This window comes from Diceros bicornis, chromosome 23, assembly GCF_020826845.1.
Source record: "Diceros bicornis minor isolate mBicDic1 chromosome 23, mDicBic1.mat.cur, whole genome shotgun sequence".
In the NCBI taxonomy this organism is placed as follows: Eukaryota; Metazoa; Chordata; class Mammalia; order Perissodactyla; family Rhinocerotidae; genus Diceros; species Diceros bicornis.
The window spans coordinates 2,271,912-2,297,571 of NC_080762.1; the positions used below are offsets into that span (position 1 = coordinate 2,271,912).

At 41.3% G+C, this 25,660-nt stretch overlaps 1 protein-coding gene across 1 annotated transcript; it reads left to right on the top strand.

The window, feature by feature from the left end:
- The first annotated feature begins 4,570 nt into the window (after positions 1-4,570).
- Positions 4,571-25,341, top strand: MTFR2 (mitochondrial fission regulator 2). The gene is made up of 8 exons (XM_058566214.1): positions 4,571-4,839; positions 5,250-5,366; positions 14,590-14,694; positions 15,148-15,260; positions 16,488-16,717; positions 17,839-18,190; positions 22,462-22,636; positions 24,436-25,341. The coding sequence occupies exons 2-8, from the start codon at positions 5,304-5,306 to the stop codon at positions 24,469-24,471; spliced, it is 1,074 nt and encodes a 357-aa protein (XP_058422197.1). The 5' UTR covers positions 4,571-4,839; positions 5,250-5,303; the 3' UTR covers positions 24,472-25,341.
- The last annotated feature ends 319 nt before the right edge of the window (positions 25,342-25,660 follow it).

The window sequence follows — 25,660 nt, forward strand, 5'->3', positions numbered from 1 at the left end:
CTTCTGTCATATCCTTTATGACGTAGGCCAAATCTTTGGGTGACAATTTGCTGTTAGCTGTAAGATAAAAATTATTTGAAATTTTTATGAAGTAGAATTTTTTTATTCCTGTTATTTGGACCACGACAACTTTTGAAAATCGAGTTGATTATCACTAAAAATGACAAGGATTAAATGGAAACATGAGGAATACTGATGTATAGCTGGACTGTCTGGAGGGTCCAGAAGCAGAATAAGACTAGAAGGACATCCTTTAACTATTTTTCCTGTGTTCCAGGTTTTAACCAGCTCTCTTTAAGTGACTAATGAGAGTCAAGGCATACCTACTTGTGAACATATGATTGTGTCAGAAAACAGATTACAGAATCTGTCAAGTCATATGAAGCTTCTAAAAATAATGGAACCAGAAACATCAAGTAGCAGTTCACCTTGATGCTTTCAGAGAGGTCTAGCTATAGAAGAATATTTTTGTTCAAAAATAGTCTGACTAGTTATAAACACGAAGACCTTTGTAGTCAAACAGTAAGCATAACCTAGACTTTCTTATATATGAATTATTTAAAGGTTCAATAAATAGAAATTCTGCTTTTAGACTATAAACGTTTAACTTAGATTTTGTAATTTTAATATTACTAGAAGTAAACAGCAGTTTATAGATATATAGTAGATATATAGGTAGTAGATCTCAACTCTTTCCCATAATCATTTTTATTGTCAATATAGAAAAGGAGGGGCCTGCCCTGTGGCGTAGTGGTTAAGTGCATGCTCTCCGATGCTGGCGGCCGGGGTTCGGATCCCGGACGCACACCCACGCACCACTTGTCAGGCCATGCTGTGGCGGCATCCCACATAAAGTGGAGCAAGATCAGCACGGATGTTAGCTCAGGGCCAGTCATGCTCAGCAAAAAGAGGAAGATTGGCAGATGTTAGCTCAGGGCTGATCTTCCTCACAAAAAAAAAGAAATTTTTAGGACAATTTAATTGGAAACATTTTAATATCAAAGAAAATCTTGGTCTTCGTCTCAAATACTTAAATTTTTTGAATAAATAATTGTAAAGTTGTAATGAACTTTTTGCTGAGAAGACCGGCCCTGAGCTAACAGCTATTGCCAATCCTCCTCCTTTTTTTTTTTTTTCCCCTTTTTCTCCCAAAGCCCCAGTAGATAGTTGTACGTCACAGTTGCACATCCTTCTAGTTGCTGTATGTGGGATGCGGCCTCAGCATGGCCCGACAAGTGGTGTGTCGGTGCGCGCCCGGGATCTGAACCCGGGTTGCCAGTAGTGGAGCGCGCGCACTTAACCACTAAACCACGGGCCGGCCCAGAAGTGTGTAATCTTTTAAATGGCACTGGTCAGTTTAAGACTACTGCATTACTGCTACCGCTGAGAGGCTTCAAGCATTGGCAGAACAGAAGGGAAAAGGCCCTAAGTATTTTTCTTCTTTTTGCAATATAAAACTTCTTTGAACTTTCTGGGCATGTGCACTGAATCTGGACGTCACCCTTTAATGAAACCCTGTGGTTAAGGTCGGAGAGGCTGTTGCTTTAGTAGGGTGTTATGTTGTATTTTGCCCCATTGCTTAAGATAGTTATAGTAATATTGAGTTCACCTAATCACCTAAAATTTAGGCTTGGCATGACAAGGCTAATGGGGTTCTCCTGGGCAGTTGGAAAGATGGAGTACACATCTTTCTAGCCTTTGTCCAAACCAGTCCTCAGCCTCTCTCCATTCATTAATTCACTGAAAAAGTATGCGTGGTATTGGATGTAAAAGTGAATAAAAAATTCTTGGTTTTAGGGATCCAGAATATAGTGTGATTAACTATAATGAATTAGTGGTTCTGGAAAAAGGGAAAAATACATCTAAGATAAAACCAAACGCCTGTGGACAGCATTTGCAATTAAACTAGGTGACAAGCTTTTTCCACAAACCCCCAAACATCAGCGGATGGGAACAAATCACCAAACGGTAGTGGTTTCTGTGCGAGTAGAAGGAAGAATTGGGGTGGTGTCTGACGGACTTGAGAAAAGGAGGGTCACGAATCAGCCAACTGGAGCTTGGTGTTTTGTCCTCTCCAATTGTGAGGGCAAGGTGCCCAACAGTAAGCACTGGAGAGACTGGAGGAGCAGTGGAGCCCAGGGACCTCTCAGAAGGGACCTGCCAAGACCGGACTTCCAGGGACAGGACCCCATACTGAGGAGAAAGTACTGCAAGTGGAATCAAATGGAGCAGGATCGAGACGAGACAAGGAGAGGGCCTAGATCAAACCGGAGGAGGGGAACATAGCCCTCTTAGAAAATCTTAGCTTCCGTATTTCTGAGCACTACTCAAAAACAACAAAAGGTAGCTCTGTAAAGTCAGAAAAGCTTTCCTGAATCGTGCATCATTCTGAAAGTTCAGGAAGATAATTTCACATAAAAGTGAGCGATAGAAAAAAAAAATGTCAAATTTCATAAAAGGTTATCAGGATGTAGTACAGTAGGTCTCCCCCCTTATCCGCAGGGGATATGTACCCTACTGGATGCCTGAAACTGCGAATAGTACTGAGCCCTATGTATACTGTGATTTTTCCTATACATATATGCCTGTGATAAAGTTTATAAATTTAGGCACAGTAAGAGATTAACAACAGTAATACAATTGAACAATTATAACATCTACTGTAATAAAAGGTGATAACTAAGAGCTACGAAGTGACTAATGGGTGGGTAGCGTATACAGCACAGCTAGACAAAGGGATGATTCAAGGCTGGGACAGGACAAGTGGGATGGTGCAAGATTTCAGCAAGCTACTCAGAACGGCGTGCAATTTAAAACTTAGGAATTATTTATTTCTGGAATTGTCCATTTCACATTTTTGGACCACCAGGTAACAGAAACTGTGGAAAGTGAAGCCGGGGATAAGGGGGGACTGCTATATGTACGAATGCTTTAGTAAACATAAAATAGAGGAAGGATCTTTGGAGAGTGAATTTAGAGGAAAGGTTTTAGCAAAGCGTTCATGGAGAATGTAGCACTGACCTGGGCCCACCTTGCCACCTAAATCCGAGTTGATGTTGAGCTCTGTTTATAGTGCATCCTGAAGGAGGCTTTAGTACTGGTTCCCGACGTGTTCTCACAGGATGTTTTCATTCTGGCCCTGCCTGTTATGTGCTGTGTGTTATCAGACTGGAAAGGGAGGAGGTTATATGTGATTTATTTACTTATGAGGACAAAAGGGAAGGACAAAGAACTTCGAGAGACAATTGTGTTAACTAATTCCATGCAGGGTTTTGATCCACTTGCCTTCTGCTCCCTCTCCTATCCCTACTTTCTTCCTTATGTAGCTTAGACTACTGGGCCTATCATATCATCACTGTTATTCTGCCAGTTGCCTCATTAGTTCCAAACCGTTCTTGGTGTCTGCCTTCTCTCATCGCATATCCAATTATTTTATTCAACAAATATTGTGACATACTAGGCACTCTTCTAAAGCACTGGAGCTACGGCATGGGTCAAAACAAAAGTCCTTGTGCTGGAGTTTAGCCTAGTTGGCGGTAGGAGGAGCATAAATATACATGGTGATAAGTGCTATAAAGAAAGATAAGGAAAGAGTGGAGAGAGATGCTGTTTATAGATGGTGCTCAGAGACAGCCTCTCTGAGGTCTCCACTAGAACGTAGGCTCCAGGAGGGCACGGAACTTACCTGCCTCGCTCATGGCCGCATTTCCCGTGCTTGGAATGGAGCCTGGCATGGAGGAGACACTCAATTATCTGTTGGATGACTAAATGTTGTGGAGCGTGGAGGAATTCCTCCGTTTTTTATGTAGGTCAGCAGGCACAGCTGATCTTCAATTGTCACGTCACCCCAGTGCATTCCTCACTGAAATGTAGGAGGAAGCTGTCGCCTCTTATGAAGCCAGCGACCGCAGATCAGACGTCACCTGTCATGACTTAGTCACACTTGACCATCCTGGCTGGGCCAGGGCAGCGTCGGGCCCGTATCTGGTAGCCTGCGTCACCAGGAGCGTTTCGTGAAGGAACACTGAGGACTGCAAAGCCGCAGATCCCCGAGGGCAGGGCTGAGCTTCTGCTCGTGTCATGGGCATATAACACGTTTGCTGAATGAACGAATGATGACCAAGCAATAAATCACCACTCTCCACGGCAAGCAGGCTTGGGAGAGGGCCCCGCTGCGGGTCCGGATGTAGGGGCGACACTTTCCCTGCGGAAGTGTGTGTAGGGCCCGAACTCCGGAACGCGGGCCCTGCTCGAGGGCCGGTAAAGGCTGCACAAGACCGGGCATATTCGACTGCACCCGGGAACCCGGAACCGCGTCCTGCGCGTGCGTCCGCGGGCGGCCTGCCCCGCCCACCAGCTGCCTCTTGGCTTTCATTGGCTGCCTCGCGGAAGGCCGGCGGCGGCCAGATAACCTCCCGTAACCTGACGTCCTTCCGCAGCCAATCACAAGCAGCGACCCCCAGCCTTGTCCAATGAGCTCTGGCGCGGGTCACGGCGCGCGGAGTTTGATTTTCCTCCGAGGACGCGGAAGTAGCGAGCGGGTCCCGGAGGTGGCGGCAGGTTCGTGGCGCAGGGGCGGCGGCGGTCGGGCCCCAGAGCGACCCCGCCGAGCGAGGGCTCCAGGCCAGCCCGGGGCAGTGGGGCCCTGACCCCTGTGGCCTGACCGAGCCTGCCGCGGCTGCCGCGACGACCGCGGCTGCACGTCCGGGGCCAGGAGGCTCGGCCGCGGAGCTCGGCGAGTTCGGCCCCCGGGAGCCTGGGCCACAGCGAGTGACCCGACGCGCGCCGGCTCGGCCCGGGCCTTGGCGGTTGGGTGACCCGGTCGCGCGCCCGTGTGGGGTTCGTATTCCTCGTCTTCACAGCCGGCAGGGGGGTGTGCGTGAGGAGGAGCTGCTGCCCACTTGGTTAAAGCCCCGCCCGGCCCGCGGCTGCACCCGGAGCTTTCGGGAGGGACCCCGCTTGACGCTCCTGCCGCGCGTCCAGTCGTGTGGTCGACGGTATTTAGTGACCGGCCCATCGCGGGCTCGGACGTCTCTGAACTCCCGGTGCGGTGTAACCGGGGACTCGGAGTTTCCTCGCCAGCCCTTCCCCCGCCGCGCTCCTCTCCCTCTGACTTCGGAGTCGTGCTGGCCGAGGAGAGTCGACGGTGGTTAAGATACGAGGGAAGGGCTCATCCGGGCTGCGTAATACGGTTTATGCGGCAGTTATTTATTTGTCGAGTAATATTTTCTAAATTTTTTTCCCTAAAGGTCTCAAGAAACTGATAATGTTTCCTTGAATTTGCTTCTGTGTTTGCTTCGTCAATGTCTGTCCTATTGAATGTCTTAAGAGAGATGCTGGAGTACTTTGGTGTTCCCATAGACCAGGTAAATGTCTTTTAATGGATTCGAATGAAGCTGTTGTATTTGTTCTTGGGTCTCATTTTGAAAATGATTTATATGTGAACATTTAATTTAAGGTGACATTGTTACTTTCCTTTACGTATAACAAAGGTGAGTTTGTAATAGTATAGCTTTGATAGTTTGAGTTGAAAAAGGAACAAGATTATTGGGAACCTATTTACCTGATAGGTGAAATGCTGACAAAAGATACAAATGAAGCAAAACATAGACATGGCCTTCATAGAATTACATTTATTGCACAGATAAAATATATTTTGGATTATCTCGTGGTTTATTTAAGGTAACTTAAGTTTGATATTTGGGTAGAGAATGGCAAGTTATAGCTCGACAAATTCAGAATAAATCTTAACGAGAGAGGATGACATAGGTCTGAGAATTATAAGCAAATCCAATTTTGTCTACTTATTGAACATCTACATCTAAGACAGTATGCTTGGTCTGTGGATGATACAGAGTAGCAGTACATGGTTCGTGTATTCATGGTGCTTGAAATATGAGGAATAAGAAACTTGCACAGATAATTATAATACAAGACTGAATATAAGAAACACACAAAATAGTAGGGGGGCTTACAGAATGGGCAAATCCACGCTATTTGGTGTGGTGAATTAGAAGAAAGTAGTCAATGATAATTCCAAGATTTTAAATAAAAGTAAGTTGAAGAATGATGGTGTCATTATTATAGATAAACAACTCAGTGTGAGGAACTAGTTTTGAGTTGGGAGGTAAGGTGAGCCAGATGTGCTTTTGGAATATATAAATACAAATATCCTGCATATAATTGGATATATGGTTCTAGAATGTAGAAAAGAAAAGAGATTCAGATCTGGAGTTCTCTGTGTTGTTTTGATATTTGAACCCATGGGCTTTGCTGACATAATGGAAGATGTCCTTGGGTGTTTTTGAAGCATTTGAATTTCCGAAATAGTGAGATTGAAGATAAGGAGGACTGAATAATGGTTGAAGATTTGCTTATCATTAGATTATTGATGCCTTTAGGGATTTATCTAGGTGGAGAGTGGCAGGCAAATTGTAGTAGTATGAGGCATGACTGAGGTAGCATCAACAACCTTCTTTTGAAAAGTTTGTGAAGAGAAATCGAGAGAGGCCATCAACTTGAAGGAGCAGCAGGATTGAATTTTTTTTCTTTTCAACATTAGAGGTAACTTGAGCATGTTGTGCAAGTATTGGGGCAGAACCTCATAGACAGGGAGCAATTTAAGATACAAATGAGAGAGAGTGATTGAGCAATGCAGGGCATATGAATACATAAGCCTTGGAAAGAAGGTGCACAGTCAAGAGGAGAATAAAATCGCGAGATGGTGGAGAGATTTTTTGTGGAGAGAAATGGAAATTGAGGTGTGTCAAATTGTATCCTTGGTTTTCTCAGTAAGAGCAGAGGCAAGGCCACTTGCAGGTAATGGAGATGATGGCGTTGGGGATTTCACAGATCGGTGATTGCTTTGGGTGACACAGTAGGGATCATAACATGTTGTGAAGGGGTTGCAGAATACCCAGCTGAAGTCAGCATGGATTACTAGTCTTTCCAAATATTGTCATTTTGTGATGTTTTTTCTCTAGCTAAGAGTGGTTGGAGTAATTTGTCCATTAGTAATACGAGAACACATAGTATCAAAAGGATGAACCAGTTTTGAGTGGCAATGAACATATCACTGAAACAATTAATTTGAAAATCCCTGCTTGGTAGGAAAGTCAGTAAAGTCAAAATGAGGATGCTGGACCGGGAATAGGAGAAGGAGGTGAAAGCATAAGAATGGTGAAGATGGTCAATGGCAGTGAAGGAATGAGAGAGAAGGACAAGAGTTTGTCAGGATGGAAATTGCAGAGCAAGATATGAAGGTACCATTCGAGTTAACCAGGAGTTGGGTGACTTTTTGTACAGTATGTAGCCCTCACTGTAGCAAAGCCTCTAGGCCTGTGGTTCTCAGCAAGGGTGCACATATGAGTGGCCTGTAAAACACTTTAAATATAATTGCTCAGGGCGGCAGAGATTCTAGTGTTAATGGGTCTGGGATCTGTATCCTCTAGGCTGCGCTCTTCAATATGGTAGCCACTAGCCAGATGTCACCTTTAAGGGTACTTGAAATTTCTGAATTGAGATCTGCTATAGGTGTAAAATATACCAATATGGATTTTGAAGACTTAGTATATGAAAAAAAGAATATAAAATAATCTCATTTTAATTTTTAAAATATTGGTTATATGTTGAAATGATAATATATACATATTGAATTAAATAAAATATATTAAGAAAATTAATTTCATCTGTCTCTTTCTACTTTTTAAAATGTGGCTCCTAGATAATTTAATTCACATATGTGGCTTGTATTTTATTTCCTTTGATGAGCACCTTCCGAGGTGATTCTAGTATACCTATGGTTAAGAAATACTGCCCTGAAGGATTCAAAAGGAATATGAAGATGTCTGCCGGCAAAGAGTTCACAATCTAATGGGGGCAGAGAAAACTGCAAATGAAACAAAGTAACACTGAACTAGTTAGGAATTCAGGGCTAAGGAAGCCCACGAGAGCAGAAATAATCCAATTTTTAGAGGAATATGAATCTGACAGCTGTACTGGGCTAGAGTTAGACCAGAGCCGCCTGAGCACACGGGTACATTCTTGGCAGTTGGGGTAATATTGGCTTTTTTTGAGTGAGGAAAATTGCTTAATCCAAAAGAGCATGTGTTGTTGTTAATGGATGATGGGACATTAGATTGGACGGATTGAATGGGCCAAGAGGCAGCAGACCTTTCCGGCTGGTTGAGAATGAGCACAGAATGCGTGGAGCACGTTAGGGAGGCTGAGCTGGCAGAGCTGAGGGAAGATTGTGAGGCTGGTTGATGGAGTCAGTATGTAATGTGAGGCTCGGGTGTTTGCATGTGATTGGATAGATTCAGAGCCCTTACCGCCTAAAAAGAGGAATGGCATGACTTCGTGCAGAGGATTCTGTGTGCTGATGAATTCCAGATCTTTCTCTCTAGCTCCAGTTTTCCTCAGTCCTGCCTGTATCGTGTGTTCTGTGTGCTGATGATTCCCAAATCTGTCTTTCTAATGCCAGTTTTTCTCCTGAGTTCCAGAACTGTATCCATCTGCTTACTGCTCATATCCATGAGGATGCTAATGGGATGCTACCTATATCTGTTGCTCAGAATAAACTTTGTTATAGGATCTTAGGAAAAATAAAAAGTCCAATTTTTAATGTTTTTTAAAGAGAGAAAATGCTTTCTTTGTGTTAAAATGTCTGCCAAAAGAATAAATGTCATGACACATTTTTTGGGAGGTTCTTGTGGGAATAGGGGAAGCCCGAGCTGAAGGACAGTGTTATTCGAGTGTTAGTAGCACACTTCATTTCTACTATCTCTTCAAGAACTGGCCTCCGGCAGCTGTATTCCGCTGTAAGGAGCTCTTCAGTTGTCTAGGACCTGATTCATTCCTGTCCTTCTTCATCTCTTCTGTAAAGGAGATTTTTGATTGGACCAAAAGATAGGATTTTTAGCTGGGAGGAGGGGAGGCACTTTTTCTGAACCAAGTTTCCCAAGGTATTTGGACATTATCAGAAATAAAATGAATTTGTGGTTCTTTCTTAAAAGATTTTTCTTTCTGGAATGTGTATATGTTCACTCCTATCTTTTTTTTTTAAAAATAAAATGAAAAAAGACATTAACAGTTTAATTCTTTGAGGAAAATACTTTGAGTACACCATCTATATTTTCTTTTTAAAGATAAATGGTATTGCATATTTTACATTTTTTTCATAGATATATAAACGTGCTTAATAGAGTACTTTTTTTTTATTGTGAAATTTTTGTTGTATATTATTGTCAGTCACCATATAAATGCATCCCTCCACCCCTGTGCCCACCTCCCACCCCCTTTGCCCCTGGTAACCACCAAACAGTTCTATCTGTCCGTGTGTTGATTTATCTTCCACATATGAGTGAAATCATGCAGTGTTTGTCTTTCTCTTTCTGGCTTATTTCACTTAACAGAATACCCTCCAGGTCCATCCAAGTTGTTGCAATGGGAGGATTTTGTCTTTTTTTATGGCTGAGTAGTAGTCCATAGTATATATATACCACATCTTCTTCCACTCATCAGTCACTGGACACTTGGGTTGCTTCTACTTCTTGGCTATAGTGAATAATGCTGTGATGAACATAGGGTTGCATAAGCCTCTTTGGATTGTTGATTTCAGGTTTGTTGGGTAGATACCCAGTAGTGGGATAGCTGGATCGTGAGGTATTTCTATTTTTAATTTTTCGAGGAATCTCCATACTGTTTTCCGTAGAGGCTGCACCAGTTTGCATTCCCACCAGCAGTGGATTAGAGTTCCCTTTTCTCCACATCTTCTCCAGCATTTTTTGTTTTTTGTCTTGGTGATTATAGCCATTCTAACAGGCGTGAGGTGATATCTTAGTGTGGTTTTGATTTACATTTTCCTGATGATTAGTGATGTTGAACATCTTTTCATGTGCCTATTGGACATCTGTATATTTTCTTTGGAAAAGTGTTCATTTCCTCTGCCCATTTTTTGATTGGGTTGTTTGTTTTTTAGTTGTTCAGTTGCATGAGTTCTTTATATATTATGGGATTAATCCCTTGTGGGATATATGGTTTGCAAATATTTTTTCCCAGCTGGTGGGAATGCATTCATTTTGATCCTGGTTTCATTTGCCTTGTAGAAGCTCTTTAATGTAATGAAGTTCCACTTGTTTATTTTTTCTTTTGTTTCCCTTGTCTGAGTAGACATGGAATTCAAAAAGATCCGTTTATGGCCGATGACAAATAGTGTACTACCTGTATTTTCCTCCAGGAGTTTTATAGTTTCAGGTCTCACCTTCAGGTCTTTGATCCATTTTGAGTTAATTTTTGTGAATGGCGAAAGAAGGTGGTCTACTTTCATTCTTTTGCGAGTGGCTGTCCAGTTTTCCCAGCACCATTTATTAAGGAGACTTTCCTTTCTCCACTGTATGTCCTTAGCTCCTTTGTCAAAGATTAACTACCTGTAGATGTGAAGTTTTATTTCTGGGCTTTCAATTCTGTTCCATTGACCTGTGTGTCTGTTTTTGTACCAGTACCATGCTGTTTTAATTACTATCGCTTTGTAGTATGTTTTGAAGTCAGAGATTGTGATGCCTCCAGCTTTGTTCTTTTTTCTCAGGATTGCTTTAGCCATTTGGGGTCTTTTGTTGCCCCATATGAATTTTAGTATTCTTTGTTCTATTTCCGTGAAGAATGTCATTGGAATTCTGATTGGGATTGCATTGAATCTGTAGATTGCTTTAGGTAATATGGACATTTTAACTATGTTTAGTCTTCTAATCCAAGTGCATGGAATATTTTTCCATTTCTTTATGTCATCAATGATTTCACTCAATAATGTCTTGTAGTTTTTGTTGTATAGGTCTTTCACTTCCTTGCTTAAGTTTATGCCTAGATATTTTATTCTTTTTGTTGCAATTGTAAATGGAATTATATTCTTGAGTTCTCTTTCTGTTAGTTCGGTGTTGGTATATAGAAATGCAACTGGTTTCTGTAAGTTGATTTTGTACCCTGCAACTTTGCTGTAGTTGTTAATTATTTCTAATAGTCTTCCAATGTTCCAATGGATTCTTTAGGGTTTTTTATATATAAGATCATGTCATCTGCAAACAGCGAGAGTTTCACTTCTTCATTGCCTTTTGGGACTCCTTTTATTTCTTTTTCTTGCCTAATTGCTCTGGCCAGAACCTCCAGTACTGTGTTGAATAAGAGTGGTGAGAGTGGGCACCCTTGTCTTGTCCCTGTTTTCAGAAAGATGGCTTTCAGTTTTTCCCCATTGAGTATGATGTTGGCTGTGGGTTTGTCATTTATGGCCTTTACTATGTTAAGGTACTTTCCTTCTATACCCATTTTGTTGAGAGTTTTTATCATAAATGGATGTTGGATCTTGTCAAATGCCTTCTCTGCGTCTATTGAGATGATCACATGGTTTTTATTCCTCGTTTTGTTGATGTGGTGTATCACATTGATTGATTTGCAGATATTGAACCATCCCTGTGTCCCTGGTATAAATCTCACTTGATCATGGTGTATGATCTTTTTAATGTATTGCTGTATTTGGTTTGGCAATTTTTTTTTTTTTTTTTTGGTGAGGAAGATCAGCCCTGAGCTAACATCTGTTGCCAATCCTCCTCTTTTTTTTTTTTGCAGAGGAAGACTGGCCCTAGGCTAACATCTGTGCCCACCTTCCTCCACTTTATATGGGATGCCGCCACAGCATGGCTTGACAACCAGTGTGTCGCTGTGCACCCGGGATCCAAACCCGGGGCTGCTACAGCGGAGCACGCACACTTAACCTCTACACCACTGGGCCAGGCACGGTTTGCTAATATTTTGCTGAGGATTTGCGTCTATGTTCATCAGGGATATTGGTCTGTAGTTTTCTTGCTTAGTGTTGTCTTTGTCTGGCTTTGGTATCAGGATGATGTTGGCCTCATAGAATGTGTTGGGAAGTGTTCCATCTTCCTCTGGTTTTTGGAATAGTTTGAGAAGGATAGGTATTAAATCTTTGAATGTTTGGTAAAATTCTCCAGAGAAGCCATCTGGTCCTAGACTTTTATTTTTTGGGAGGTTTTTGATTACTGTTTCAATCTCTTTACTTGTGATTGGTCTATTCAGGTTCTCTGTTTCTTCTTGATTCACTTTTGGGAGGTTGTATGAGTCTAAGAATTTATCCATTTCTTCTAGATTGTCCAATTTGTTGGCATATAGTTTTTCATAGTATTCTCTTATAATCTTTTGTATTTCTGTGGTATCTGTTGTAATTTCTCATTTTTCTTTTCTAATTTTATTTATTTGAGCCTTCTCTCTTTTTTTCTTGGTGAGTCTGGCTAAGGGTTTGTCAGTTTTATCTTCTCAAAGAACCAGCTCTTTGTTTCATTGATGCTTTCTACTGTTTTTTTGATTTCGATTTCATTTATTTCTGCTCTGATTTTTATTATTTGCCTCCTTCTGCTGACTTTAGCCTTTGTTTGTTCTTCTTTTTCTAATTCTGTTAGGTGTAATTTGAGGTTGCTTATGTTGGCTTTTTCTTGTTTGTTAAGGTGGGCCTGTATTGCTATGAGTTTCCCTCTCAGGACCACTTTTGCTGCATCCCATATGAGATGGTATGGTGTATTTTCATTTTTATTTGTCTCCAGATATGATTTGATTTCTCCTTTAATTTCATCAATGATCCATTGGTTGTTTAGTAGCATGTTGTTGAGTCTCCACAGCTTTGTCACTTTCCCGTTTTTTTCTTGTAGTTGGTTTCTAGCTTCATGGCGTTATGGTCAGAAAAGATGCTTGTTATGATTTCAGTCTTCTTAAATTTATGTAAGCATGCCTTGTTTCCCAACATATGATCTATTCTTGCAAATATTCCATGTGCAATTGAGAAGAACGTGTAATCTGCTGTTTTTGGATTGAGTACTCTATATGTATCTGTTAAGTCCATCTCATCAAGTTTTTCATTTAAGTCCATTATTTCCTTATTAATTTTCTGTCTGGATGATCTATCCATTGATGTAAGTGGGGTGTTAAGATCCCCTACTATTATTGTGTTGTTGTTAATATCTCCTTTTAGGTTTGTTAATAGTTGCTTCATGTACCTTGGTGCTCCTGTATTGGGTGCATATATATTTAAAAGTGATATGTCTTCTTGGTGGAGTGTCCCTTTTATCATTATATATTGCCCCTCTTTGTCTCTCATTGATTTCTCATGAACTCAACTTTGTCTGATCTAAGTATGACAACACCTGCTTTCTTTTGTTTGCCGTTAGCTTGGAGTATTGTCTTCCATCCTTTCATTCTGAGCCTGTATTTGTCTTTAGTGCTGAGATGGGTTTCCTGGAGGCAGCATATTGTTGGGTCTTGTTTTTTAATCCATCCCACCACTCTGTGTCTTTTGATTGGCGAGTTCAGTCCATTTACATTTAGGGTAATTATTGATATATGAGGGCTTATTGTTGCTGTTTTATCACTCTTTTTGCGGTTCTTTTGCATTTCTTTGTTTCTAGTCCTGTGTGTTTTGGACTACCAATTTGGTTTGGTAGTTCTGTATGGGGGTTCTCTTAGTTTTCTCTGTCTTTATCGTGTGTGATTCTGTTCTGAGTGTTTGGTCAGTGGTTACCATGAGGTTTGTATAAAAAATCTCATGGATGTGATAGTCCGTTTTTTGATGGCCTCTTATTCCCTTAGACTAAGTTGACTCAATCCCTTTCCTCTTCCCCTTCTAAGTTATTGTTGTCACATCTTATTCCTTCTAGTGTTGTGAGTTTGTGTTTAACATGATGAGGTTATATTTACTTTTGGTGCTTACTTTCCCTTGATCTTTGGTTTTATAATTGTGTTTGCTAATCTATTCTGATAGAGAGATGCAATTTTTATGGTTTTGTTGACCTATTTTCCTCCTTGTTCAAAACTTTGAATCCACCTTCTCTTTTTTTTCTCAGGGATGAGGGCCTTCTTGAGCACTTCTCGTAGTGGGGGTCTTGTGGCAATGAACTCCCTTGGCTTTTGCTTATCTGGGATAGTTATTATTTCTCCATCATATCTGAAGGATATTTTCACTGGATAGAGTATTCTTGGCTGAAAGTTTTTGTCCTTCAGAATTTTGAATATATCATTCCACTCTCTCCTAGCCTGTAAAGTTTCTGTTGAGAAATCGGCTGAGAGCCTGATAGGAAATCTTTGTATGTTATTTTTTTTTGTCTAGCTACCCTTCCTTTGTCGTTGACTTTTGCCAGCTTTACTACTATGTGCTTTGGAGAGGGTCTTTTCCTGTTGATATATTTAGGAGATCTATTTATTTCATTCACTGGTATTTCCAGCTCCTTCCCCAGGTTTGGGAACTTCTCAGCTATTATTTCTTTGAACAAGTTCTCTGCTCCTTTTTCCCTCTCTTCTCTGTCTGGAATACCTATAATCCTTATGTTGGATTTCCTAATTGAGTTGGATATTTCTCTGAGAGTTTCTTCATTTCTTTTTAGTCTTAGTTCTCTTTCCTCCTCCATCTGGAGCATTTCTGCATTGCTTTCCTCAATATTGCTAATTCTTTCCTTGATATTGTCAGCCCTGATGCTTAAGGCTTCCAAATTTGTCTTTATCTAGAGTACTTTTTAAACAATGCTTTATGTTAAATAGGTTTTGCAGATTTGGGAAAATAAAGACTATGGATCAGCTCGGAGTATTGTTCGCATTATTGGAAAAATTCTTCCTCTAGAACCTTGTCCCAGGCCTAATTTTGAGGTAAGTCAGTCAACATGCATTGTTTAAGCATCATGTGTAAAATAATCCTGGGTGCTTCTAGGGGTATAGGGTTGAACAAAAGAAGAAATGTTTCCTGAAAGCCCAAAGCCATTAGTCTGTCCCTGGAAACAAGTCATTTCACATGTGTTTTGTGTTTATTTCTGTGAATAGTTACACTCAAGATGGGCAGGTGCAGAGCAACACTTGAGTAGCTTATCTTTTCTTCTAGCTTGTGTTTTGTGACAGATGACATTAACCGGGGAGAGAATATTGCTTCGTGTTTAGACTGTAGAATAACATTTTCCTCCGTATTTTTTCTTGCTAATAGGTGCATGTTTTTCTATTGAATATCCTTTTCCATTCCCACTTTTGGATTTTTAGCTTATTGAATTTCCACGGGCATGTCTCTCCCACTCCCTGCAGAGCAATGACTGTTTTTCCTTTTCCCTTTAGTTGATCCCAGTCTTGAACTCTGTAGACTCTGCTAACTATGGATCTGTAGTTCCATCTTTTGCTGATATTTTGTGTGTGGCAAACGATGAAGAGGCCAGTTATCTCAGATTTCGGTAATTTTATATACTTATCTTGGAAGTGGGATATGGGCTATAATCTGAATTCTTGCATGTGTTGGAGTTTGTTCAGACTAATTGAGCCTTTTTGTTTTGTCTCTGTACTGAGCTGTGTCCTACTAATATCTCCCTAATAAGGATAACTAGTTGTTTCTCATTTTTAGCCAGTTTTTTTTTTTTTTTTTTTTTGGTGAGGAAGATCGGCCCTGAGCTAATATCTGCCAATCTTCCTGTTTTTGCTGAGGAAGACTGGCCCTGGGCTAACATCCATGCCCATCTTCCTCCACTTTATATGGGACACCACCACAGCATGGCTTGACAAGCGGTGCATCGGTGTGCGCCCGGGATCCGAACTGGTGGACCCCGGGCCGCCACAGCGGAGCGCGCGCACCTAACTGCTTGCACCACTGAGCCGGGCCCAGCCAGTTTTTTTTTAAGGTGCATTTAAACCTAACAGGAGGCCTAGGAAGAGATGATATTAAAAGGATATCAGAATCACAGTGTTCATTTTTAGGAGAAAGCTGTTTCCTATCCTGGATACGAGATTCATTTTACTTTATATATTTAGCCAAAACTTACATTGTTCTTATTGTACACCAAGCAATGATGTTAAATATGTTTCAAAATCTGGATGTGTTAGCCCTGTGGAGTAGTATCTTGTCTGTTAGTATATTCAGGTACAGGCTATAAGCACATAGGGTCAATCATTTAAATATTCTGGCTAAATTTATTATGGTCAATAATAAATTTTGACTGGTCAATTTTCAAAATGTTAGAATACCATAAAATTACCCCTAACATAATACCCTTCAGAACATAAGGCCCTTCAGAACCATATATTCAGAACATGTAGAATTTCTAAATAAACCATCTTTATTTCTAAGTAAATAAACTTGTACTGTGTTTAAAGCTAATAGGCAGAAGAGTTACAGGATGATTGTTTTTGTTTTACCATCTAAAAGCAAGGTTTGTTTCTTCATCCACTGACCACTCACTGGTCACCTGTTAAGGGCTGCCTTCTCTTCTCTCCGTTGAGAACACAAGTCACAGAGGAAGTTGTGCTTGTCCTCGCTGAGGCTGGAGACAGTCATGGGGTCAGGAGAGCAGCTCTGATTTTGTTGTGGTGTCTTTATTCTTTGACTGAAAGAATTTATTCCTCTTGGAAAATTTCCCTCCCTCCTTCTCTCTCTCTTTCTCTCTGTTCCTTCCTTCCTCCGCCCTCAGAAATAGTATATGGAAAAATGAAGAAGAGGAAGAAGTTGAATACCCTTTGCAACTAATTTGGGATCCGTTGTCACCTGCTCTAAGACATAACAAACCAATGAAAAGTGATCGGCCTGTAAGTGAAGCTGCAATTAAAAAAATAGCTGCCCTGGAAGATGAGCTGGCCTTTCTCCGCTCTCAGATTGCTGCAATTGTGGGAATGCAGGAACTGGAAAACAGCACAGGTTCTGGTGGGTAACATACCGGGCTGTGGTTTCAGTTAGAGGGCACTCATCTAGTGTGTGAGTCAGTACAATTCTGAGTAAGAGTGTCTGAGGCTAACAGATCTTGTGAATGCCATTAGAGATAAAAGATGTTGGGTATATAAGATTATATCTGATGTTTATTTAAAACAAATTAGGACACATTTATAGTGAGGGGGATGGCTTTGGTTTAAAGAAGAGCTAGCTATACTGCTGAAGATTGTACTTTTCTATTACAAAGCCTTGTTTTATAAGTATGCTTTTCTAACTTTTCATATAAGCATTGAAAATTTAAGAGGAGGAATGCATTAATTTGAAAGAAGAGTATAGGTTTGAGGCTTCATATTTTTGTAGTTTGAAGTTATTTCTGCTATAATTCCACCAAGTTAATGAATGTTTTCCAGGTGATCCTTTTCTAAATTTTTAGAGACATAACTTGCTTTCACCAACACACACACACATACATAATATATATGTGCATTTATACACATCTGTATACACGCATATATAATTTATATAAAATGCATAATATTTATATAGTATTAGGTATTTATAATGTGATTTGTATATAACTCTTATATAATGTGTAATAATTAAAATGAGATATAAATACACATACTTTTTTTTAGCAGTCGTGTTTCACACAACTTTTTATAAACAAATCTGTTGTGAAAAAGTTAAGTACTCAGTCCTCATCTTAGGCTCCTGCTTAGAGAGTATATGCTTGGGTGTTTCTACCATGTCATCACAGAGTGAATGTGCCAGTTTGAGTGTTTCTAACTACAAGTTGTTGATCATGTTTTACATGGAGGATGAAATTCAGATTGTATGTGAATTACTGAAAAAACACTTATTATTTTCTCTTTAAAATGCATTCTCTTCTTTGCCCCCTATAAGGGCCTACACAGAGAATCCTAATTGGATTAAAAATAAATTTACTATTTGGCTTGACTCTTACAGAAATTACTAAGTAGATGGGATTGCTTCTTCTTCCTCGCCACATATCATTATCTTAGTAGCGTTACAGAAATTGTTCCTGTTTTGGTTCTAATTAGTGTTATGTTGGAGAGAATTTTGCATGATTTTTCAACAGGGTACTTTGTTTTTAGGCGCCTTTGACTTGAATGATGGGCCTAGTGGTTTGGGACAAATGCCATCGCCAGGGACTGCTCAACTCAGTGACCAACGAGATCTGTCTTCAAGATCATTGCTCCCTTCTCCTCCTCCTCCCCCACTTCCCACTCAGCTTTCTTCTCTGCAGCTTCCGTGTTCTCCTGTGCAACCGGGATCTGATAATATTTGTGACTCAGATAATTCAGCAACTGAAATGAAGAAACAGCACTCGGGTGCTTGTCAGACCAGTTACAGTCGTGGTCCAAAAAACCAGAAAAATAATGATGTTCCAAACATGCTGGATGTTCTAAAGGATATGAATAAGGTTACACTTCGTGCTGTGGAACGGTATGTGGTCGTAATTTGAGAAATGGAACAAAATTTCATCAATGATGTTTTAAAAAATTATTATATTTATCAAAGTAAACATACACAAATCTTTTCTTTTATTCCTCTTGACCCCAAATTCCCCTCCAAGAGAGAATCATTTTCAATTTTTCTGACTCTTCTGTGTATTATGTCCATATTTTTGAAACAGCATACTTCTGCTATTTCTTGATATTTTAATTATATTTACTTCCCATTGTTAAAGATTAGGAATATGTTCTCTTAAACACTCTACCCCCAACACACACGCATACATACACTTCTTATCACATCTTCCCACTGTAGTTAAATTACAATCTTTAGTTAAGTCAGTATGCACAATTTATCACACCAGTAAACATTTACAGGGAAGCCATTTCATACGCTAGGATTACATTTTGTTTGTTTTTTTATTGGAGTTAATCCTCTCTGAGTTCCATTTGCTTTTGGAAATCCCCCAGGAGCTATCTGTCCTGCCCGTCTCACTGTTGCCCCCCAGCCTGCCGCACTGCTGCCATCCTGGGGGTTTCCTTCACCACCGTCGGGGGCATGTCTTACCGTCTCTCCCATTGCACCACCCATTTCCTGGCTGTCGTGTCTTCCTGTAGCTTCCTGAGAAAGGGTGCATAGAAGGTAGATTATTTTAAGACCTTGCATATCTGAAAATGTTATTATTTTATGCTCACACTTAATTGCTAGTTTGGCTGGAAAAATAATAGGCAGAAAATGATTTTCCTCAGAATTTTGAAGACAATCTTCCATTGATGTCTAGCTTCCAGCATTCCTTTTGGGCAGTTGATGTCATTCTGACTCCTGGCGCTGTGTGTGAAACCTGCTTCTTCATTCTTGAAGCATTTAAGATCTTCTTGTTGGTCCTGGAGTTCTGAAATTTTGTGATGATGTGCCCTGGAGAGTTCTTTCTTATTTCTCATCCTGGGCACTGTGGACTCAATCAATCTAGAGTTTTAGGTCCTTCATTTTTGGAAATCTCTTGTGAACAGTTCCCTGATTATTTTCTCCTGTTCTTTCCCTCAGTTCTTTTCGTGGAACTCCTGTGAGAAGTTTGAATGCCAGAATTAGTCCTCTTATCTTCATATCTTTCCTTTACCATTTTCTTTCTCTTTGTTTTTTTATTGTACCTTCTAAGAAAATTCTTTAATTTACCTTTCAGCTCTTCTATTACATTTTCCCCTGCCATCATATCTTCAATTTGTAGGAGGCATTTCTTCTCTGAATGCTCCTTTTTTGTGTCTTCTTGCTTCTGTTTGTCTTATTCCAGTGAAGATATAAACTATAGTTCTGAGTTTTCTCTTGCTCTTGAATTATCTCTGTTTTTCCTGGGTTCCTTTTTTCCTCTAGTTGCTTTTGGTCTCCGTTTTTGGTTTGGAGCCTTACTTAAGTATCTGGTGATTCTTGGCCATACATTCATATTTAAAAGTGAGGCAAGGAAAAGCTGATGAAGGTTCCTTGTGTGAGGTGGGCTTGCTAACTGGTGGGCTTCACAATTGAGTGATTGCGTAGAGGACCTGACCATTTTGTTGGCCAGACCCCGTAGGTCAGCAACCTGTGCTTTGTCTTTGTGGCTAGAGATTTTCCTAGAAAGCTCTCTAGTCTCCTTCTTGGTCAGGAGAGATGGAGATTACACAGTGGGTGCAAGCCAGACATTTCGAGAGTGGAGTAGGGACAGAGCAAGGGAGGAGCATCTCATTCGGTATGTAGACTTGTCCTTAATCTCTCTGTTTTCAGGAAAGCAGCTCACCTTCCACTCTTCACCTTCATAGCTTCCAACACTCTGCTGCAGCTCTTCTCTGTTTTCTCCTCTTGTCATCTCTGCCTTTATCCGTATACATCTTTTTCATCTCTTTACTGTCACTTTAGTAGGATTTCACAGAGATCTGCTGTGTTCACCTGGGAATCCCTCTGAGGTTTTTGGTGAGAAAATAAATATATTTCCTATACAATAGTGCTAGGACAGATAAGTCGTTTCATGATTACTGAGGTTATGATTTGACGCTTGTGTGAGGCAGCTGGTGCAGAGGGAAATCTTATGGCTGCATGTGCACGCTTGGTCCCAACTGGATGGCTTGCTGCTATCAGTGGGCCCCGTCAGTGTGAAGTGGTGACTCTCTCACCATCACTGGAGAAACAGCGAAGAGGCCAGCAGGCTCCACCTCCGTCCTCTACTCTCTCACGCTTCTACAACTAACCTGTGGTGTGCGTCGCTGCGAAACCAGATGCGGCTCCCCACGGCTTTACGCCTGCAGGCTTCCTGCCCGTGCTCTCTGCCTTCCGTCTTGTTACTGCCACTGAAGCGTTCTCGTTTGTGTGCAGGCTCTCCCCTGGGTCGCTGGTTCCCCTTCTCTCCCATCTTCTCAAGGATTGCACTCAAAATTGTCTCTTCTGTCTTCTGCATCGTCAAATTTTCCTTCTTTCCTTTATTCTTCTCCTCACACCTGAGTATTTCCCAGCTTCAGAACATGTATCCCCAGCTGTTATTGTTCTCTGTTCCCCTTTCTGATATAAATTCTTGATGTTGTCTATAGCTTGTTCCCATTTATCACTGCCTTCTTCTACCCACTGTAATATGGTGTCTGTCCCCATCACTCCATTGAAAACTGCCCTTGTCAAGGTCACCAGTGACCCCATGGTGCTAAGTCCAACGGTCAGTTCTCATTGCTCTTACTTGACCTCTTGGCAGCATTTGAGATAGTCCGTGGTTCCCTTCTCCTGGGAACATTTTCTTCACTTGGCTTCATGGAAGTCACGCTTGGTTTTCCTCTTATCTCATTGTTCACTCCTTCTTAGTCCTTTGCTTACTCTTCCTTCTGGGCCTGTTCTCCAGATGTTGGCGTGTCCGAGGCGGAGCCCTCAGCCCTCCTCCCTTCTGCATCCACGTTGTTCCTCTGGTGATCTCTAGTCCTGTGGCTTTACATCCACTATATGCGAGTGACTCCCACACTGATAGTTCTGTCCCTGACTCTCCGCTGAGCCCGCTGCCTACTTGACAGAATATCTGCTTGACATCTTTGTGTGCCTGCCTCACAGGTACCTCAAGTGTCGTGTGTCCAAACAGCACTCTTCCTTCCTACCTGTTCCCTTCCTCCACCTTGAACACCTGTTCTTCCCCATGTCTTTTGCATCTCAGTAAATGGCAGCACCATCACCCAGTTGCTCAGTCCAAACATGTAGGACTCATCCTTGTTTTTCTTTTCCTTTCTATCCCGTATCCTTTGCATCAGCATATTGCTCAAGTTTGTGTACCCTCCTGACCCAGCTGCCACCCCCAGTCTCAGCTGCCGTCTTATCTAGCTGGGACTCTGCACCAGCCTCCTTACTGGTCTCTGTTTTCATTCTTGCCTCCTTGTCTTTTCTCCAGGTAGTAACCAGGGTGATCCTTTAGAAACTGAAGTCAGATCATGCCATTTCCTGCCTAAACCCTTTAGTGGGTTCCACTGTGCTTAGAATACAGTGCAGACACCTTGCTATGGCCCCAAAGTCCCCTGGGATCCAGCCCTCACTTCCTTTGCGGACCTCGTGTCCTAGTCCTGTGTTCCGCACTGCTTCCAGCTGTTTGTCTTTTCTCTCACATGTGCCAGGCTCCTTCCTGAGGCATCTACCGGATGTTTACACTTAGCTGACTCTTTGTCGTTTCCTTGAAGAGGATGTCGTCTCCTTTCTAGGCTTTTCCTTATCACCTCATCTGAGGTGCTTTTGCCTTGGTCCCTATCACATAACCCTGTTTATTTTATTCAAGGCACTTAGTGCTTTCTGCAGTTCCTTGTTCACGGATGATCTCCTGCCACCAGAATGTTCTGTGGGAGCGGGATACTGCCCCACCCTCAAACGTGAAATGGAGCCTGGTATAATAGTAGGCATTAAGTGGAAATTGAACGAACAATTAGCCTAATGGTTTTCTTTTCATGAACTCTGTAGTCCTTTTAAGAGTTCTTAGATGTTTCTTTCAATTTTCCACTGAAAATTTAGAAAATTAAAACTAAAAATCTTCAGCACAGAGATGTTTGATAAATCCCAGGTCGTAAGAAGGCTGCGGTAGAGCTCCAGCCACATGATTGGTTGGTTTTCTGATTCCTCATTTACTGTGCCCTCCAGATTCCTTATTCCATGGTAAAGATTTCAATCTCTTGAAAACAAATTAAATTGTAATATATTATGTTTGTATTTCTGCTATGTTTGTCAACAAGGAGCTTAAATTACACAAAGTTTTAATTTATTCAATTTTTTTAAAAAAATAGGTCGCCTGGAGGTAGACCCATTCATAAGAGGAAGAGACAGAGCTCACACTGGGATCCCGTGTCTTTAATATCCCATGCACTTAAGCAGAAATTTGCCTTCCAAGAGGATGATTCCTTTGAGAAAGAAAATAGGTCTTGGGAGGCCTCTCCATTTTCTAGTCCGGAAACCTCAAGGGTGAGCGATAATTAATGTAAAGTCCATTTTTCAGTGTTTCTGTAGTGGAGTAGTCATGATAAATCTTTGCAGTCAAGTTCTCTTGAAGCGATTGTGCAGAATGGGCTGTACAATTGTTTGTTGCTGCTGCTAATGTTTCTGTTGTTTTTGTTAGCTTTTACATGCTCAGTTGAGCTTTTTGCCTACTATGAAGTTTTTTGAAATAAAACACTTAATTTGAAAAATACTTGTACATAAGTTTATAGTGGTTTATCCTAGATAGGTGCTAACTTGCTGTTGCTGTCTGTGGTAGGAACTGGGTGTCTGAAACTTGGAGAGGAACAGAGAAGAGCGGTGCGATAGATTCAGCCCACCATAGTTAAATGGGAATACTCTTGTATTTTTCTCAGTCAAATACCAAGATTTTGGATTATTTGTTAAATAGAATATGCTTTTAAAAAAGCAAATGGGATCATAATTGTCTTCAATGACAGTGCTTCTGGGTTGCTTACAAGGACACACATTGTATTCCAAACGCTTGATCCTCAAGACGGCTCCTTACTTGAAGTCACTTTTCTCTAATTTAGAAATGATTCTAATTTTGGGGGCGGTTTTCCCGTCTCATAATTTAGTTGAGGTAGTACCTAAGAATAAGCCGTGGGAAGGAGAGGACTGTGAAGGAGGGACAGCGTCTCAAGTCGGGTGGCTCGTGTTGAGGAGTGGTGGCCGTTGGCAGAGGAGGAGGCAGAAACATTGAAGAACAACTCAAAGAGCATACCAGAGTGGGAAAATGGTCCTCTCACGATCCAGGCCGTGTGGCCTCTGAGTTACCCTGTCTGCCTGCGCGCGATATCCAGTGTTTATCATGTTGACTCAGAAAATTATATTCTTAACTCTAAGAAGACAAAAAAGTATGTAGTTTACTTTAGAACTATTACAATCAAAAAACATAAATGTGGGCCGGCCCCGTGGCTTAGCGGTTAAGTGCACGCGCTCCGCTGCTGGCGGCCCGGGTTCGGATCCTGGGCGCGCACCGAGGCACCGCTTCTCCGGCCATGCTGAGGCCGCGTCCCACATACAGCAACTAGAAGGATGTGCAGCTATGACATACAACTATCTACTGGGGCTTTGGGGGAAAAAATAAATAAATAAAATAAAAACAAACAAACAAACATAAATGTGCCTAAAAATCAGCGTTTAATATTTGTGTAGAAATTTATACCTTGCAAAGTACTTTTTTACTCATCTAATTTGATCTTCACAGCAATATCCTTAAAAAAAACCCACCCAGGCCAGTGTTACCTGTTTTATACACAAGGAAAATGAGCCTCCCAGGGCTCTGCCCGTAAGCCCACATCTAACTGGCAGAGCAGTGACTAGAACTTGGTTTATTAAAATTCTGGGATGTTTGAAAACCTTCAGTTACTGAAGAAATTCACTTGGGTGGAACACACTGTTTCTTAATGATAGTGGGTAAATGAGGTGTGCTGGGGTGTCTTATACTGTTCACCGGTCTTCGCATTTTCTCTCCAACCAACTTTGAGCATCTTAGAGAAAGAATCAAATCTTTCTGTGAGTTTTCTAGCACTAGCTTAGGGCTGGACACGCAGAGGCTCAGCTGTGGTCCCCTGGGGGGAGCTCAGTCCATGCGGCCGAGACGATCTCGCTTGCTCTTGTGTCCTCAGCGCACAGTGCCTGCATGTAGCCCACTCAACTGTTCGTTGTTGTAGGAATTCAGCCCTGAGGGTCACTGGGGGCTGGTGTGCCATTCTGTTTTTACATTAGAATAATCTCTCTGTTGAACTTTTGCTTTATTTCAGTTTGGACATCACATTTTGCAGTCAGAAGGACAGTGAACTAAAGGAAGACCTGACAGACACGAAAGATGCTGACCAAGGTGTGCACACTGCGAGCTGTGCCTGCACGCACAAGGCAAGTGCAGAAACATGCTGGCAGCTCTTTCACAGCCTGTTAGGGGAGCGCATCTCCTATTAGTGTGGTTACATGAAGCGTCTGCATGGGGATGTGCTAGGGCAGAGGTCTGAGGGATCCTGACTCCTGACACCTGTCTCTGGTCTGGGAAGATCCAGCGTTTACCTGGGTACTGGGGATAGTTAGGGGCATGGATTTTTTTCATGCATGTTAACGTTATTAAAAGCTGAATACACACTTCGAATGGTTTTCCTGAGAGCTGAATAGAAATGACTTAATGTTTCTCATTAGAGAACAGTAGGGTCTCACTATTGGTGAGAAAAACCATTTTAATGGATTTTAATGGATTAAGAAAGTAATGTAAACTAAGTTTGTGTTGTAGTACTCAGCAAATGATAGTGTATTTGGGTTTTTAAAAACAATTTCTTAAAGCAGTTATATGACTTCTTAATTTAAGAGCCTTTGAATCTTTTAAACATTGGTAGTGATCTGGTTGAGTTGGCCTCCAGGAACTTGGAGATTTTCAAAGAATATAAAACTGTTTTTTTTTTCTTTAGGATAGTTGTAGTTTGAATCATGTAGATTGAGCCTCCTAAACAGTCTTCCTGAGGTGACAAAGAACTATTCTTAGAAACTGATTTTGATTGTTAAATTCTAGGAGTAGAAGTATTTAAGGAATCTTCTTGATGAGTTTTGCCTATACTTTTGTGTAAATATTATGCCCATAATTTTATTTCCTTTGTTTCTTATGACATTTATACTCTGTATCTTTGTAAATAAATGTGCCTTTTGAATTGGGTTGTATTTTGTATTAATTCAAATTCATGTTTCTGCTTACTACTTCATTCACAAAGTCGCAGCGTTTTTTTTTGAAAGAGTTCTGCAGGTAGTTTCTTGGGTAATACCACTGAAAGACACGCGAGTGTGAAGCTGGTGTTGGGTCCCTCTGCCCCTGTGCTAATGTGGTGTGGAGATTTACGAGTTCCCCTGGACTCAGCCTGTGCACCAGCCGGGGAGCTGAGGGTCCATTTGGTGGACTCAGCTGCCCATCTTGCCAGACTCTTCCCCTTTCAGAGAAACCAGTTGGCCCAGTTTTCTTGCTGTGTTAGGGAC

Excerpts from the sequence above, each read along its gene's own strand:
- MTFR2 (XM_058566214.1), top strand. The coding sequence starts at position 5,304 with ATGTCTGTCCTATTGAATGTCTTAAGAGAGATGCTGGAGTACTTTGGT. Across the intron at positions 15,261-16,487 it reads GCCAGTTATCTCAGATTTCG|AAATAGTATATGGAAAAATG; the intron begins GTAATTTTATAT and ends CTCCGCCCTCAG. Across the intron at positions 22,637-24,435 it reads CTAGTCCGGAAACCTCAAGG|TTTGGACATCACATTTTGCA; the intron begins GTGAGCGATAAT and ends GCTTTATTTCAG.